Source organism: Spinacia oleracea, chromosome 4, assembly GCF_020520425.1.
Source record: "Spinacia oleracea cultivar Varoflay chromosome 4, BTI_SOV_V1, whole genome shotgun sequence".
Taxonomy (NCBI): domain Eukaryota; kingdom Viridiplantae; phylum Streptophyta; class Magnoliopsida; order Caryophyllales; family Amaranthaceae; genus Spinacia; species Spinacia oleracea.
The window spans coordinates 79101132-79119851 of record NC_079490.1 but is presented as its reverse complement, the minus strand read 5'-3'; the positions used below and the strand labels follow the sequence as shown (position 1 = coordinate 79119851).

Below are 18720 nucleotides of genomic sequence, written 5' to 3'. Positions count from 1 at the left end.
GGATGATTAATAAGCCACCAATTGGTACTGATATTTCAGGGAAAGTCAAGAAATCAAGGTCAGTGACTCAGTGAGAACTGGGAACAATACACACACAAATGCCTAAGCTTTTCCCAACAGTTGTAGTTTGAAATGGAAATCCTTGGCTCAAAAATGGTTCTCAAGTACTTAACAAAGTGTTGATAAATGTTACTATCAGCTATGCAAAAGGAAAAACAGGTGAGCATTATGCCAAGGTAGTTACCAGGATAAACGTACAATAGCACCCGAGCAGCTGAGGTTGAGTTTAAATCACAGAGAATCTCAGTTCATGAAACTTCTGTCAGAGGAACAAGAGAAGGAAATATGGTTGTAACAGCGCAAAAGAGCAAATCAGCAACCAAAGAAGAAACAGATACTAGGCAACATTCAAGAATGAGGATGATCTGAGCATCTCTTTCAAGTTTCAACCTCTTCATGGGAATGCCTGTGATTAGACATTAAGAACTAAGACTGTTGGTCCAAGGAAAGTATCTTCAGGCCAATCAATTGTCAAGAGAAAAAAACATCACATATTCACCATATTACATTAAGAGATACCAATATCAACATAAAAATGCATAGTATAAAAAAAGTTGAAACAAATACAGTATAATTAATTAGATGATAATTCAATGTCTTCTTAAGGATAAAGTTGCGCCTTCAAACTAGTTTGGACCATGCAAGTCTAGAATGTCTTGTTTAGTTGCCTTTGTTGTCCTCTTGAGAAGTATCAAACAAGATACTCGGTCAACTAGCTGCACAAGGCAAGGATCCCATGTAAGAAAATATCAAGTCATCATTAACACAAGATATAATTCTACCAGAGCTAGCAATGTGCAAACAATAAGAGAATACATATCTCGTACATTGATCACAACGATCTGGATTTGCTGGCTTTAGAGTTTAGACGCTTCAATGAGGCAACGCATGGAGAATATATGCAGGCAGTACCAAACGAAGGAAGTTCTTCCTTAGAAATCTCAGCAATCTTCTCAACAGTACCATTAAAAAGATGGAATGCATAGATGGATGAATGCACGTTAATGAAAACAATCGGTGCCTCAGGATGGATGAATGCACGTTAATGAAAACAATCGGTGCCTCAGGATGGATGATTATGATCCTTGGAGAAGTTTGTTCTCTCACAACTTGACGAAAATTTTTCTCAACAACTGGTTGGCATAAACAAGTACCCGATTTCTTGAATATAAACTGCGGGATCCAAGCATCAGAATCTGTTGATCTTCAATTGTGTTTCCAAATCCATAGGTTGAGAAACTTATGGTAGGCAAGATAAAGACATCCTTGAGAGACATGCAACTGTGATTCAATAAAGCCCTTTGCAATACAAGAAGGCAGGCGCATAGAGTAAAGGCTTACTTGGTCCCTTGTATGGAATTGAACTGCCACAACATGTCTCTTGTTCGTCATGAAAAATAAGGTGCTATCCAGAAACACAGCACCAGACACATTCCATTTTTCTAAATAGACTGCCTTTTCAAGGGGGAACTCTGACACAAACCATTCGTTCTTGTTACAAGAATAAATCTCAACCAATACCATGCTTTTCTCTGTTCTTGTGTCCTTGGAAAAACTAATGACCCTGAAATTACATTCAGTAGAGAAAAGACAATCTGAAAAATTAACGATGGCTGCTAGCTCAGTGGGTCGAATTCTGGAAAGTTGAGAAGGAGACTTAGGTAGGACAAAAACCTCATTGGTGGCAGGGTTGTATACAAGATAAGTATGAGTATCGAGGACGCTAAGCATCAAGCCACGGTGCATGTTCCATAACTCGTACTTTTTGGCATTTGAGATCCAGCCGCCAAATTTTATGGTTAAGTTTCCCAGCAACAATCCACTTACATTACCATCATGATAATCTTCATGGGTATTTTGATGGTCAGTCATCTCTAGGGTAGCGTTTTCGGTTTGATCATCCATTGACCATTTTGTAATCTTGTAGTCACCAAGGGATAAATAACACAAATCGAACTCTCGTTTTACATCAAGACGCATAATTTCGAATAAAATGACACAAGTTGGAAGCTCTAATCCCTTCTGGGTCTCGGAAATGTGCAAGACATGATAGTGCCATGTCTTGGATACACATTTGCATATATGAAGAGGCTTAATGGGCAGTTTCAACATAATCTCAATCCAAATTTCATTTGGTAGCTCAGGCAATCTACTACGACTAATAGCCTTACATTTGGACATCCATCTTTCTTCTTTATTCAGACAATCCAAATGTGAAAACATTATGATTGGCAAAACAGAACTAAACAAGCTTACACAATTCAGTAATAAATATCTACAAGCACTGAGCAGTTTGCTAAACAGATTAAAAGTTGCTAACTTTATTCAATTATAATGTTACTTCGATAACTCGCCCTCATACCCGGGTCTAGGTAAAGCGACAAAGATCCCTGTATAGGATCGGCACTGGATCCTTGTATGATCGGTCGCCAAGACGGAGAAACAATTTAATTGATTTTTTTTATTTAGATAATCCTATTATGATTGGCAAAACAGAACTAAACAAAAGCTTCCACAATCCGCCAAAAAATTAATGTAGATAAGTAAGTAATAATCACTACAACGGCAAAAAAATCACGACGTACCGTTCCCGAAACGTCCTGGAACGGGAAACCGGAAAACGCGTTTCGGAACGCGCCAAAACCCTTTCGAGAAAATAGAGACGTATTGGAAACTGAAATCACCCCGGAAACGAATGGGACACGAGATTTCAGTCTAATATTCACGTTTCCCAAGCAAACTTGCTAATTGTATGAGTTTTTCCGCCGGAAAACTGAAATTAGGTTGGCGGCAGGAACTAAGAAGCATTCACGAAGAAGAAGATAGCATTTACTCTATATTTCACAACCCCTATTAAATACTTCCTCCATTTTTTTTATTATTGCACCATTTTCCTTTTTCGGAAGTTGCATATTAATTGCACCGTTTTCTTTTTTAAGTAAGTTTACCTACATAAAATGACATTTTTATCCTTGTATGGGTGGTGGGGACCAAACCCCACTTGTTCTTTACCTACAACTTGTACTTAATCACATGGGTATTTTTGTCAATCTCTCACCTTTTACCACCTTTCTTAATTCTTGTGCCCAATGTAGATGGTGCAATAATAAAAAAATGGAGGAAGTATATATTTTTTAATCAATCAATAACTATATACTAAAAGACACAACATGATTAACACGTGTCATCTTTTTATGTGTCTTTGACTTTTTTAATTTAATTTAATTTTATAATTTCTACTCCATTAAAGAAACTTTTAAAAACTATGTATTTTCTAATTTGTTTCCTTCCATATTATAGAACAATATATGGAGTATGTTACAAGAAATATTACGAGTTCATTTGTTATGGCAAGAATCGAAAGTACTACACTGCACTATTACTATTGGTTTTCTAATATTAATATGAAAACTATCAATCACTTAACATGAAAAATATTGCAAATTATACAATGCATTATTACTATTGATTTTCTAATATTGCATTATATGTTGCTAATAACTATAATAAAAACATATAGTTTTACAATCTTAACAAATAAACTTCAACTGCAATATTATTATCCTATTTTTTCACACTCTTAGCATACTTAATGACTTTAGTCACTACAACAATAATAAAAAAATCATATTTATGTGTTATTGTATGTTGATAATATAATTTGTGTTAATAAATTATCAACTAATAAAAATTTGAATAATACTAATACAAGTTAGATTCCTCTCCCCCATTATTATTGAAATAAATTTATGAGGATGGGTAACGTAAGAGTTAATAAAAACTTATGTGAACATCTTTCTTCAAAAAATGTTCAATCTGCCATTTGAAAAATTTACACAATTATCTTAAACTTATTTTGACGAATACAGTGAACATTATAAGTAGTACAGTTTTAGTTTAAAATACAGATCCTAACATAGAATCACAAATCTATTGACGGGATTTAGGCCAAAACAACAATATACTCATATGAAGGAACAAATAATGACAAATAAATTTCTATAAAAAACATATCATGTCTTGTGGTAATTTTGACCATATTTTCTATAATATATTGTGTATGGGTCATAACTTACACTCAATTAGTTATAACAAAAGTACTTATCTAAACTCCAAAATATATTGACAAACTTTTACTAAAATATGAATGTATAATTAGGAATGACAAATGGTACTTTTTTTTTTTTCAAGCAAATACTAATTTTATTGATCACCAACAACCATTACAACAGACAACCAGAAAAGTCCCAGCAGGTCATAATGGAAGCAAACAACCAAAGTCTAGGAACACCAAACCTAAACAGACCCTAAAAAGCCTCAAAGGCTAAAAAATCAATCCCTATCTCTATTACAAGTTTTCTTTCTACGCAAGTTTACAATTCTGCTTTTGACCTCAGACTGAATGATCTTGACAGTGTTCTTGATTACAGGGACTTGGAATCTCCACACTGCTGTGTTCCTAGCTTTCCAAATGTGACAAACTAGGCAAGCCATAGCAGTGTATATAATTGTTTTCCGAACCTTACTCTTGGCATATCTCTGAATCCATTTAAGGAGAACTGATACAGAGTTCTTGCTGTTTTGAAAGCCAAGCCAACCCATGATTTGGTTCTTACAATTGCAGCTGAAAGGACAATCAAAGAAGAGGTGGTTTGCAATCTCAGTTTTTGAACCACACAGGGGGCACAAGTCATCAGAACCAATTTTTAACTTAAACAATTTGTCCTTTGTTTTCAGCCTATCAAGCATTGTGAGCCAAAGAATGAACCTATGCTTTGGAACATAAAGCCTGTTCCAAACACATTGTTGCCACAGAACCTTATATGCCCGATGACAGAGTTGGTTGTAGGTTCCTTTTATAGAATATTTTGCTGATCTCCGCCATTGACCAGATTGAAGTTGAGTATTGCAGTTGTTCTTCACTCTACAGACAAACTTCACCATCCAGCTAGTTGCAGTAGGAGCAGTGAAGTCATCCCAACATTTATCTTTCACATACACTACATGGATCCACCTGACCCACAAGTTGTCTTGTTTTCTAGAAATGGCCCATGCTAGCTTCCCCACAGCAGCCTGATTCTAAATCATGACACCTTGAGATTTAGGCTGACACAACTTTTCCCAAGCAAAAGGACCAGGTTTGATGGCATCATAGTTTCCAAACCACAGAAAAGATCTGCAGATTGAGTTGATTCTTTTAAGAACAACCTTTGGGAAAAGAAACATTTGTGACCAATACACAGTCACACTCATAAGGACAATGTTAACCAAAAGGGCTCTACCAGCAAAAGAAAGATGCCTAGAACTCCAAATCTTGATTCTAGCAGTCATCTTATCAATAAGAGAGTCACAATCACTAGCTTTCAATTTCAAGGGACTCACAAGAACTCCAAGGTATTTGAAAGGAAGAGAACCAATATTGAAGCCTGACATGTCAGTAAAATTAGTTAGCTGTTGATCAGGAATTCCACAACAGTACAAGGAAGATTTGTGAGGGTTCACTATGAGCCCAGTAGTGTCAGAGAAAACCCTAAAACCATCCAACATCAGTTGCACTGTCTCCTTTTCCCCTTTACAGAACATAAGCTTCAAGTATCTACATCTTGAGTGGAACTTGAAAGATGGGTGCTCCCTACTGTTTGCATAGCCCTGGAGATGTACTCCATGCATAGAGTGAAGAACAAAGGAGACAAGGGATCTGAAGGAAATAATGCCCTTGGTCCAAGTATGCATATAATATTAAGTCTAATAAATGCGGTTCAGTATTAATTAACAAGTAATAATTCAGTGAGATCAAGTGAGCTGAATGCCTAGCTAGAGGCCGCTTCAGTTCAAGTGGAATTAATGATATTAATCCACAGCTTACTCTTGACTGAACCCGTAGGGTCACACAAATAGTACGTAAACGGATCAAGTATTTAATGGCATTAAATACTCCATCTATGGATATTCGGAATCGACGGATCTTGGTTTCAGTGGGAGCTGAGATCGTCACAAGCAAGAAATGAATACTCCGGAAACGATGATATTGCCGGAAACGGAAATATGGATCGTATCGGAAATATAAATATTATCCAAGTAGTAGATGTTGCCGGAAACGGAAACATGGTACGTATCGGGAAATATTATCGGAAATGGAAATATTGCCGGAATCGGAAATATTGCCGGAAACGGAAATATTGTCAGAATCGGAAATATTATCGGAATTGGAAAATAATTCCGGAAACGGAAATATTAAATATTTGTTCGAAACGGAAATTAATTCCGGAATCGGAAATATTAAATATTGTTCGTATCGGAAATGAATTCCGGAACCGGGAATTTAATCGGAAGCGCATCGTACGAATTAGCATCGGACGAGGCTTGCTAGACGAAGGCTCAGCACGAAGCCAGGCCCGCGCCCAGCAAGCCGAGCGCCCAACATGGAGCTGCCACGCCTCGCCAGGCCCAACGCAAGGCCAGGCCCAGCAAGGCCTTGGCGCGCGCACGCTAGGTGTGTTGTTGGGCTGCGAGCAGCGACTGCTCGTGTGAGCCGCAAGGCCTGCGCGGGTGGTGCGATGCTCGTGGCCTTACGATGCTCATGTTCGTAACGAATCCTAATCCTATCGGAATTTGTGTATTGATTAAATCCTAATCCTAATAAGATTAAATTTATTATTTAAAGTTCAAGTTGGATTCTAATTAATAAATCCAAATCTTAGTAGGATTATAATTCCTTTTCCGTACCTCTATAAATAGGAGCCTAGGGTCATAATTTATAGATACAATTGAAGTATTCTAAAGGTAAGATTTTGAAGAAAAATCAGCCATACACTTGCACCTAAATAGCCGAAATTCCTAAGCAACCTTAAGGGCGATTCTAGTTGGTCAAGCTTAAGGCGGATCCGGACGTGCTGAGGACTATCTACGGAGGGACGACACTTGGAGTCCTAAAGACTTGTTCTTGTTCGGTTCGGGCGCAGCTAGGGAGGGCACGCAACAAAGTGTATGCATCTAAACTATGCTAAATGATTATGTGTAAATAATATGTTTTCCTGGCTTTATGGTTTTTCCGCATGATTTATGTTTTGTCATATGAATCATAACCTAACAGTGGTATCACGAGCCTCTTATTATTTTCATAATCTAAATTGCATAAACATGGTTAAATATTACAAATTTGCAAGGAATTTAAAGGGGTGATTAATTTTCGTAATTGTTAATTAATTGCAAATTGCGTTTATTTAATTATATGTACGCAGTTTTTCTGCAGTTTCTTCGTTACTCATCCAAATCGAGTGATTTTTGTGTCAATTCCGCATGTAAAAGGCATTCTAAATTTTTGACAAAAATACTGATTTTCGCCGAAACCCAGAATTCCCAAATTCGAAGCCTAACTATGACTTTTCGGAGGTTTTAGTTTTTCGAACGCAAAAGTTTGTAAATTTAAGATGTTAAATTAAATATTTGCGATTCTTGTTGATAAATCTTGAATTTTTGATTGACCTACAGTATATGTTTAACAAGTTTGAATGCTTAGCCTTGTTGATTATACAACCTAATATGTAATTATGATTAATTTGTTGAAATTCGAATAATTTAGAATTAATTTGATTTTCATAATTAATTAATAATTTAATTAGGTACCAATGATTAAAAACCACCATAAAATTTTTTAATTTGTGTTAAATTTTAAATTTTTATGACCTAGATTTGAATCCATGTTAATCGGAAATTAATTGATTAATAAATTTTCGATTTTTCGCCCTAAAATTATGAAATTAATATGATTTATTAATTTTTCATTAATTTTGGAAATAAAAGTTTTAATTTTTATGCAATTCGCTCATAAAACTTGCACGCAGAAAGCAATGGACGCTACGTGTTACCCTTAAGGGGTGTTGTATAGTGCGGGCATGTGATGACGAGCAAGGGAGCTCGTCGCCCATGCGGTACGAATGCAGCGAGCAAGGCGAGTAGCACGCGAGCACAAGGCAGCAGCCCTGCCTTGCGTCGAGTGCTGCGATGATGCATGGGCGGACGGGCGAAGAAGTAAGGCCAGCGAGTAAAGGCAGGCGCGCGCGCGCGGGCAGCGAGGGGTGCCTCGCAGCACGAGAGCTGCCTCGCCCAGCCTCGCCAAGCAACTGTTGCGCTACGAAGCAGCGAGCGATGCTGCGTGCAAGCGTGGCTCGGCTTGCTGCGTTTGCGCGTGGCAGCTGCTCGTGCCTTGCTGTGCGATCACTCGTGAGGGACGATGCTGTCTCGAGGACTCGACGGGGCATGGGCGCAAGCCCATGGCCTCGTCTTGACCCGATTAATGCGCTTTGAATTTAATTTTTAATTTTCAGTTCGGAAACAATTTTAATTAATTTTAAAAATTCGTAATTTAAATTGTTTTCTTGGATTTTAATTTTGAATATTATAATTATTATAAATTTTATTTATACTAATTATTTTACTAAAATTAAATCTTGAATTAATTTAAATTCGTTTAATTCAACTGAAATAAATTAAATTAATGGATTCGATTATAAATTTATATGAGCTTTAAATTTTAATTAAATTTGTATGTTTCCGGTTAGACTAGAAATACATTTTTATGTTTAAAATTAGTAAAGCATATGAATTTATTGGTTTAAGTGGGAGCATTTTTAGTCATAAACTCTTGATTAGGTCTACAAATCTTTTAAGGTTAAACAACTTGATTAGAATTAATAAGGACTGAATAATTGGTAGATTTTTGGTGCCCTTAATTAATTGGTGCAAATATTTATGTGATGCATAACGTGTTTTACTAACCAGCTATGTGGGCCATTCATGATAATGAATGGGTGAATGGTATATATTGTATATGTACTGTTTTGCAGGTTATGGAGTGACTAGTATGGCCCAAATAGGATAGAAAATATGGTCTGCGCACCATTAATTTGAATGTAATTGGTCTAATGCACCAAATTTGTTTTTCAATTTAAATATGGTCTGCGCACCATCAAATAGTTGTAATTAGTTTAATTATAGCTTATCCTATTTGAAGAAAATGGCGCCTCCCACGGTGAAATTCAAGACGAAGTTACCATTTTCGAGACGGACTTTGAAGTTGAAGCTTCAAGATGAAGTCGGGCCATACTAGATCACATTTATCTTATGCATGCTTTAAGTTATTTATTGCTTTAAATATGTCTTAATTATGCATGAGATTGTGGCTTAATTATGTTGCATGATTAAGGATTTTAGTTCACTTAAAATCTAACCAACATAGTAAGAGCCTTAAGTTCCAAACATAAAAATTAAGTTAAAAGGTGCCATGCCAAAATAAACACTTACTTGGATATCCTTTACATCAATCTAGTAATAGTTTTCGCTCAACAAGGTGTTACTTATTGGTCCTAAAGGGGTAAGGTACACAAGTAATTGTGAGTAGATGTTAGTTTTGGTGAAACTCAACGATATAAGTAAGGAGTCCTTTTATGTCGTGGCAAAATCGATAGGTTTACCTAATAAGTTCTTAGACGTACCTATCAACAAAGAGTAGTTTCTAGACTATTAGCAAAAGGCTTTTGCTTACCTAAAATGTTTTAGAATTGAGTCAAAATACATAATGTGCTTAATTCTTCAATGGTTTTAGGGTCTTGGAATCATTTTATTCACACCTGCGGAACAATAACATCGAATAAAATGCTAATAACTTGTTTGAATTGCATGATTGCTTTAATTTTCAAGTTATTACTCATGATAAATGTTTAGACTTTGCATGCTTCAATGTATGTTTTAATTATTGTTTACAATTAAATATCTTGCACTGCAGTAAATCCTTTTAGAAAGGTAACAGTAAATTTCCTCAATTGGTAGTGAATCCAAGAACGATTCACGAAAATGAGAGAAAATGAGCAATTTAAAATATACGTTTCTTTTAGCGACTTTTATGGTTGTTTTCGAATATCAAAATCGAATGGCAAACCAATTGGTGCTTGTGAATTCAAAATACACTGTAGTTTTGAGATCATAAAGCATTGAGTTTAAACGCTCAGCTTTACCAATGGTTAACAACCTAATATCTTTGTCCATTTAATTCTCGAATGAGTCTAGTCCCTAGAAATTCGAATAGATCGATGCTTATAGAACTTTAGAAAATTCTGGTAAGATCATCTAGTTGAAACAGAATATTCAACATAAATGGTAAGAACCTTGTTGGAGTGACATTGGACATGTCTAAACAAAGTATAAAAGTCAATACTAAAGAATTCAATTCTTAAGACTATAAGAAAGGGTACAAGAAATAGGAAAACAAGGAACAAATGAAGGGAATTTACGATTCCGTTTCTACCTATAAGTTTATGTTTAAAGAGAAGTGACCTAGCAATCAAACTTCCTTGGTATCATATACCGCTTGAGGTTCTTACTTCGGTAATGACTCAAACAATGGAAGCTAGGATACACTAATGGCCTACAAGTGGGAAATGAAGCATGGCAATGCTACATTAGTTGTAGGGTCATCTGGTTTGTTTTAAGTCCTTTCAAGGCTGGAACTTAATGGCTATTTTGTTCCATAATCAGCATACCTAAATTTCTGCTTCAAACACAGAAAGACTCACATCAAAGAAAAACAAAAACAATGTTTGTTTGTTTATTTGAATGAAATGGTCATTTACGGGTTGAGTCAATATGCTTGATTAAAACAAACAACTCTTTAAACAATAAGAACTTTACTAGGTTCAAATCAACCCCTTGATTTGAGTTCCACTAATTTTTGGCATTGTTGCTTAGACCATATCAACAAGTTAACATTCATAAGCTCTATTTTAATGGACTTTTGAAAGTTTATTGATTTCTAAATCATTCAAGACAAGCTAGTCTTACTTGTTGAAAGTAACAAAAGATATGAACTATTGTTAGAACGCCTAGACAATAGAGTTCAAAGCTAAAGAAAGGTTTTTATGACTTTATTATTTCACAAAGATTTGAGTGAATATAGGTTTATTTACTCAATGTGATATAAGTTTGGATCTGTTTGGCTAGTTCAAAGATTCAGAAGTATAAAATCCACTTGGCAAGGAATCATAAAGATCTAGGTCAGATCATGTTGATGATTACTTAAGTCAAGAATGATCATCAATGATTGTGTGTTGTAAATTCACGATCTAGCTCCATAAGATATGGCATATCTACGTTGGAATAATCGAAGTCAATTAGTACTTGGTTCGATCAATGATGAATCATAAAGACTTTTCCTATAATTTCTAAAACAAAATGCTCAACTACCACCAAACTAAACCAAATTCGTCAAAGCTATTGAAAAGTAATTTCAGAATATCTTTTCATAAATATATATCTAAAGAGTTGCTAAACTCAGTGGGAGCTTAGTGTTTGTTATTCAACAAACTAAGGCCCATGTCTAGATATATGTTTCATTGTGATTTATTCAAATGAGACACAAGGGTATTGTTTCTATCACGAATTTTTGAGAGCATAATGTTTGTTTGCTCGAAATAATGTCCTTTTGGAGATTCGTTTCCAAAATGACAAGTGGGAGAAAATAGACATCGAAAGGTCTTCGAGGCGAACAACAAACATAAACGGACATTCCGAAGGCTTTTCGAAGTCCTTAAGAAAATCCGAACACGTATTCTTTAAGGACTTTAGAAGTGTCTTTAAATAATAGACATCTCTTAGAAGACTTCACAAGTGCTTCAAGGAGAACAGAATATTCAAAGGACTTTTAATATTCTATTTGTTTGATGTTCTATACCCAAGTAGGCATAGAGTTCAAGTCACTGAAACTATGAGATTCTTCTATTAGATAGTGAAGAAACCTACAACTTGCAGTGAAACTATTATCATGTAGATTAATGAGTTTGTGACCTGTAAGAAAGCTATGACGAAACCCAGATTCCCTAAAATGGTTAGAGGCCATATATAGACTCAAATGTTTTAAATTGTTAGAGGCCATAAAACATACTCAATGTTTTGATGACAAAATTGAAAATTTGTTGATTTGCAAGAATAGTTTCACAGCTATTGGTTGCAAGTTTGTTTTAAGGATAAAAACCATCAAACATGAAATTGTGTTCACACACAAAGCTAGATTTGTTGCTAAAGGTTACAAGCAAATTCACGGTGTGGATTGTGTTGAAACCTCATGCGAAATCGTAATGCTTAAGTCTATAATTCAAGCACTGATTGCATATTGGTACATATGGCAATTGGATGACAAAACAATTCCTCAATCAAATATTGGAATAAACTATGTACATGGTATGTCATTGGATTTGTGGATCCAAATAAATACTTGAAAACAAAAGCTATCTTATGAAATCTAAGTACAGATTTGAGCAAGCAATTGGGAATTGGAATTGTATTTTAGTGAAGCTAATAAGTATTTTAGTTTAATAAAATGTACATAATTCTTATAGATATATAAGAAGTTTAGTGGGAGTACGTAAAACTTAATTGGTCCTATGTGTATCACACACATATCTCTCTATTGTGAAATAACATTCAAATGCTAATGACTTAGATTTGAAATTATTCATCAATGATGGACCAAGGCGAAACTTAGTACATACTGGGTATTAAGATCTATTTACAAAGATCTTATATTAATGTTTTGGATTAAGTAATGGCATTTACTAAATCAAACACGAAAGACTCCATTGGAGATATTCGATCCATGTGAATAAATCTAAGTAAAGAATGTTTGAACTATGTATAAGCATTTACTAAGTTAAACATCAAAGGATCTAAGTAAGATTCTTAACCTATATTATATGTCAAAGAATTTAGCTGGATTTAGTATCTACTGAAACTAGATGAGCTTAAGTTACATGAATAGAATTCAATTGGGAATTATTCTGCAAAAGAATTTATGATGTATGATATAATATGAGGATCACCAAAAACGTATCGTATGACTTTAGGCATGACGAACATATACCAATCTCTATTGATCTAAGTGAAGATCAACTAGATTGAGATCAAGAATACTTATGGTACTTGAAAAGGTACATAGGAATAGTTCTTGATTCAAGGAAATAAAGATATGCTAAATATTGATGCTACACGCATAAACACTGGCAAAGGATCAAGCAAGACCCTTTGGAGTTAACCATTGATAAGGACGAGCTATAGAGCATCGTGTTTTGAAATGGCAACATGGATTGGAGACCATGAGTTGTTGCGTGGGATATTAAAATATTAATTTCTATGTTCTAAGATACAGCTGGAAAGTATTCCACATATCTGTGAACTGCTTGGATAAGTAATTCCAAACAAAGCATCACTAGCAACCTATAAAGTTGAAGTAAAAGTACTTATTGCCTAAGAAGCGTTAAAACAGGGTTGTTTATGTTAAAGAGTTCTTCAATGAACTTGGGTAGATCACATTTCTGCTGGCTTGATGGTTCTTCATTGAAAAATGCGTAGAACCACTCTTGAAGCAAGAAAAGACTAGATCACAAAATAAACATACTCAAAAGATCTTATCATCTATCTCGAAGAACATTCGATGAAAAGGATATTAAGATTGGCAAAGCATGATAACTAAACCTATGCAACAAGTAAGAAACAACACTCACATTGTGGCACTGGAAATCAAGCATAGCTTTGAATTCCATGAACTGTTTTAAAGATGGGTTTGAGGCCCATGGTTGTAAAACAATGGAGTTGAACATTTATCATATATGAAATGTATTTTCATATTCCATTTAATCTTGGTTTAGTATTAAATGATGAGTCCCTTCAAGTTTGACGATATATTCAAGATAGACTGTCAGGACCAGTCATGTGACTAAGAAATGTCTATCAAGTGAACTTGAATGTCAAAGGTTGAAAATGGTCCCTGGTCGGAGTTTTCTATAAAATTGGACGCATAGAAAATGTTAGACGACTGGAATGCAAGATGACTAATAGTTCTGTTTCTTGAACTGTGTGGACATGGCAATGTCGTAATCATTTGCATAGATACTTACTTTGGGAAGACTAGTATCGGACAGACCTATGAAACTTTACTGTAAGAGATGAAAATCTGTCATAAGTAAATTTCATTAAAATTATTAAACACTAAATCCTCAATACCTGAGTGATTTGAGATTACTTGTTTGAGAACTGGTTGCTTTGACGTTGACCAACCGTCGCACCGTAAAAGGAGGCTATAAGGGCAATGCTCAGGTAATCACCTATCAAACGAAGTCTAATCTCAAGATCGCAACATTGGGATTGTCCTCCCATAAATCGGGATGAGATGCTTAAAAGTTGTACAAGGCCACTCGGAGAGCTAGAAACTGTAAAATGCATGGCCGTGCTCGGATGAATCATAGGCTATGATTATCTGTTTATTTGATCAGTTGAACTCTGAAACCGAGAAACACCTCTGGACATAATAAGGATGACAACTCTTACCTTATGTTCAAGAGCAAGCATCGAGCGACAAAGGAATTAGGTAATGCACACTTGTCCCTAAGGACAAGTGGGAGACTGAAGGAAATAATGCCCTTGGTCCAAGTATGCATATAATATTAAGTCTAATAAATGCGGTTCAGTATTAATTAACAAGTTAATAATTCAGTGAGATCAAGTGAGCTGAATGCCTAGCTAGAGGCCGCTTCAGTTCAAGTGGAATTAATGATATTAATCCACAGCTTACTCTTGACTGAACCCGTAGGGTCACACAAATAGTACGTAAACGGATCAAGTATTTAATGGCATTAAATACTCCATCTATGGATATTCGGAATCGACGGATCTTGGTTTCAGTGGGAGCTGAGATCGTCACAAGCAAGAAATGAATACTCCGGAAACGATGATATTGCCGGAAAAGGAAATATGGATCGTATCGGAAATATAAATATTATCCAAGTCGTAGATGTTGCCGGAAACAGAAACATGGTACGTATCGGAAAATATTATCGGAAATGGAAATATTGCCGGAATCGGAAATATTGCCGGAAACGGAAATATTATCAGAATCGGAAATATTATCTGAATCAAAAAATAATTCCGGAAATGGAAATATTAAATATTTGTTCGAAACGGAAATTAATTCCGGAATCGGAAATATTAAATATTGTTCGTATCGGAAATGAATTCCGGAACCGGGAATTTAATCGGAAGCGCATCGTACGAATTAGCATCGGACGAGGCTTGCTAGACGAAGGCCCAGCACGAAGCCAGGCCCGCGCCCAGCAAGCCGAGCGCCCAACATGGAGCTGCCACGCCTCGCCAGGCCCAGCGCAAGGCCAGGCCCAGCAAGGCCTTGGCGCGCGCACGCTAGGCGTGCTGTTGGGATGCGAGCAGCGACTGCTCGTGTGGGCCGCAAGGCCTGCGCGGGTGGTGCGATGCTCGTGGCCTTACGATGCTCATGTTCGTAACGAATCCTAATCCTATCGGAATTCGTGTATTGATTAAATCCTAATCCTAATAAGATTAAATTTATTATTTAGAGTTCAAGGTGGATTCTAATTAATAAATCCAAATCCTAGTAGGATTATAATTCCTTTTCCATACCTCTATAAATAGGAGCCTAGGGTCATAATTTATAGATACAATTGAAGTATTCTAAAGGTAAGATTTTGAAGAAAAATCAGCCATACACTTGCACCTAAATAGCCGAAATTCCTAAGCAACCTTAAGGGCGATTCTAGTTGGTCAAGCTTAAGGCGGATCCGGACGTGCTGTGGACTATCTATGGAGGGACGACACTTGGAGTCCTAAAGACTTGTTCTTGTTCGGTTCGGGCGCAGCTAGGGAGGGCACGCAACAAAGTGTATGCATCTAAACTATGCTAAATGATTATGTGTAAATAATATGTTTTCCTGGCTTTATGGTTTTTCCGCATGATTTATGTTTTGTCATATGAATAATAACCTAACAGGATCTCCTTGCCTTAAGCTTCTTCTAGGATGAATTAGATCAGTAGGGACCCCATTGATCAAAATAGAGTATTGAGTAGTAGTTAGACATGTCATAATGAGGTTAATGAAATGGTTAGGAAAGCCAAGTTTTTGCATAATTTCACCAATAAACTCCCATTCAACTATGTCATATGCCTTTTTGAGATCTAGTTTCATGAGATGGTTAGGTTGATGTTGGCCCTTTTCTATATATCTTGACAATTATCCATGGGGCCCCAGTGCATTTTTGAGTTGAAACTCTTTGCTTTATCCAGTTGTTTTGTTGTTTGTCCATGGTTTAGTGCTTTTCCTGGGTTGAAACTCTGTAGTTCATACAACAACGTTTTCTGCATTGACATTCTATACCTGGGTTGTGAATACTTAATCGTATCGATCGATATATTAAATATGATCCTGTTGTTGTTATGCTCTTCAACTAGAAAATCCTTTTCAAAATTCAACTGCCTTACAAATTATGGTTGTATGATTTTCCAGGTCATGGAAGAAGTGTCGCAGTAATGTGTGCGTTACTGGTTGCTTTAGGAGTGGTGGATAACTGGAAAGATGCAGAAAAACTAATTAAAACAAAACGACCTTATATCAGAATGAATTCTCTCCATCGAACGGCATTGGAGGAGTGGGCAAAGCATCGATTATCTCCAATGAACAGGAAGGTTGAAACAGATGTGAGTTCTGTCATCATGTCTAATTCTTTTAAAAACAAGTAGCTTTCTTATTTATCTTCCGTAATGTAGCTTTCTTGGACCCACCATTCCAGGAGAAACTCTGGAAACTCAACACCTTATGCTTAAATTTGTCAATAGCAGTTATAATTAACAGAAAATCTTGTGAACTGTATTTTTAAGCCTTTCATGGTGTTGAATGTTGATACCCGTGTTGAATGATTGGCTAATAAGACAAATGGGTAGAAACCATAACACTTTTTCCAACTCTGGTGAAAAAATAATGGACGATGACACAATTTTTTTGATAAATTAGGAAAATATACATTTAGGAGGCCTGACAGGCTAAAGTCGTATCACCTTATCAAAAATAAACCTAAGTCCACTAGCTAGGTAGCAAGGGAAGTCAGGATCGAATCCACAGGGAAACAATGTTCTTTCTACTATTAATCAATTAGACTAGACTATTGGGAACAAGAGTTGGTTTGATGGTTTGCTAAAACTACGGCGATAATTAAACAACTAGGAATCAATATATTAAGGAATCTAGGGCATAGGTTCACCAACAGATAACAATCCAGGACAATAAACAATCACGATAATCAACAAAGTAATTAATTAGACTAGCATGCTCTCTCGAATCTATACTAATCATAGACTTAGAATTAACGGGCTCTCGCTACGTATTAACTCTAATTCCACCTATTGACACAAGCCTAAACATCAAATTGCATCTCTCAAATCTTAACTTGATATTGCATAACTACCACAATTAAACCTGCGCGAATCTAATTGTATAGTGAAATAAACCAATCAATAGGAATTAATTACAATGCCAACAATCACAATTAGTCAATATCCCTTCATATTATTCAAGGATCCCCAAACCCTAGAAAATAGACTACTCAAGCATATTAACAATATACAAAGCAATTAACAGGATGGGAAACATGATTATAGCAAAACAAAGAATTGAAATAAAGAACAATACCTAATTGAAGAACAATGGAAATAGAAAGCTTGAATTTTTATTGAATTTGAAACTAAGTGTTTTGAACTAATTTAGAGAGAAAACAAAGCTAAGAGAAAATAAACTAAGGGGCTAATACTAGAAATTAAGATGTACAACTAAAATAACTAAGCTTAGTATTTATAGTTTTCCCATAAACATAAGAAAAAACCGGAAGAAAACCGCGGAAAAAGGGCTTTAGGTTGTCGTCGCCCGGTCGGGCAGCCATCCGCCCGTCGGGCGACCAGCTCGTAACCTGCCCGTCGGGCGCAGGTCTCCCCACCGGGCAGAGGGAGACGTTTTTGATAGCATCTACACGCGCCCGGTCGGGCGGCACTCGTCCGTCGGGCGGAAGGCGAAAGTTGTTGTTGCTGCTTCTGATGGGCGCCCGGTGGGCACCGGGCGAAGCACCGCCCGTCGGGCGCCTAACTGACTGCCTGCTCCTCTGCTTGCTCGCCCGGTGGGCGAGGGGAGATCAATCGGGAGGGAAGCTCTTCGTCCGCAACACCGATTCTAACTTTCGGGGCTCAATCGTGAACATCTAAGGCTCCCGTAAGTCGACAATAGTCGTCCCGAACTCCCTCGGGAACGCGTAGTGGCCTACATCATCATGAAACGGGTCTAAAAAGACCAATTTGTCACTAAGTAGTCCTGAAACTCAAGGCACACTCAAATACACATATTAGTACTAAAAACGGCTCCTAAGAGCTCATTTAACGCGTAAAAGTACTAAGGGACGGGGGTGAAAACACTATATAAAACACACATATCAAACTCCCCCAAGCTAGATCCTTGCTTGTCCCTAAGCAAGGAAATCATCGATGAACACAAGACCAACTTCACCCCTAACATATTTCAAAATGAAAACATAATCCAAGGCAAAATCCAACGAGCATGCATCAATGTTAACCAATCAAATCCATCCAACCGCTAATCCACCTTAACAATCGTCACGCAAAGCGAACCACAAATGCACAATGGAATTCAAGACTAGTGCTCACACACTCGTCACTCATTTATGTGGCGGATAAAAGATGTACCCGTTCGCTCTCCTCCCAACATATAATTGAACAATGCCCTCCCAAACTCACAACACTCGTGTGTG

At 36.5% G+C, this 18720-nt stretch overlaps 1 protein-coding gene across 1 annotated transcript; it reads right to left on the bottom strand.

Moving 5' to 3' along the window:
- Nucleotides 1–493: 493 nt before the first annotated feature.
- Nucleotides 494–2894, bottom strand: LOC110801307 (uncharacterized). The gene is made up of 2 exons (XM_022006650.2): nucleotides 888–2894; nucleotides 494–776 (listed from the first exon to the last, which is right to left on the bottom strand). Exon 1 carries the CDS (start codon nucleotides 2281–2283, stop codon nucleotides 1267–1269), a length of 1017 nt encoding a protein of 338 aa, XP_021862342.2. The 5' UTR covers nucleotides 2284–2894; the 3' UTR covers nucleotides 494–776; nucleotides 888–1266.
- Between the last annotated feature and the right edge of the window lie 15826 nt (nucleotides 2895–18720).

Excerpts from the sequence above, each read along its gene's own strand:
- LOC110801307 (XM_022006650.2), bottom strand. The coding sequence starts at position 2,283 with ATGTTTTCACATTTGGATTGTCTGAATAAAGAAGAAAGATGGATGTCC.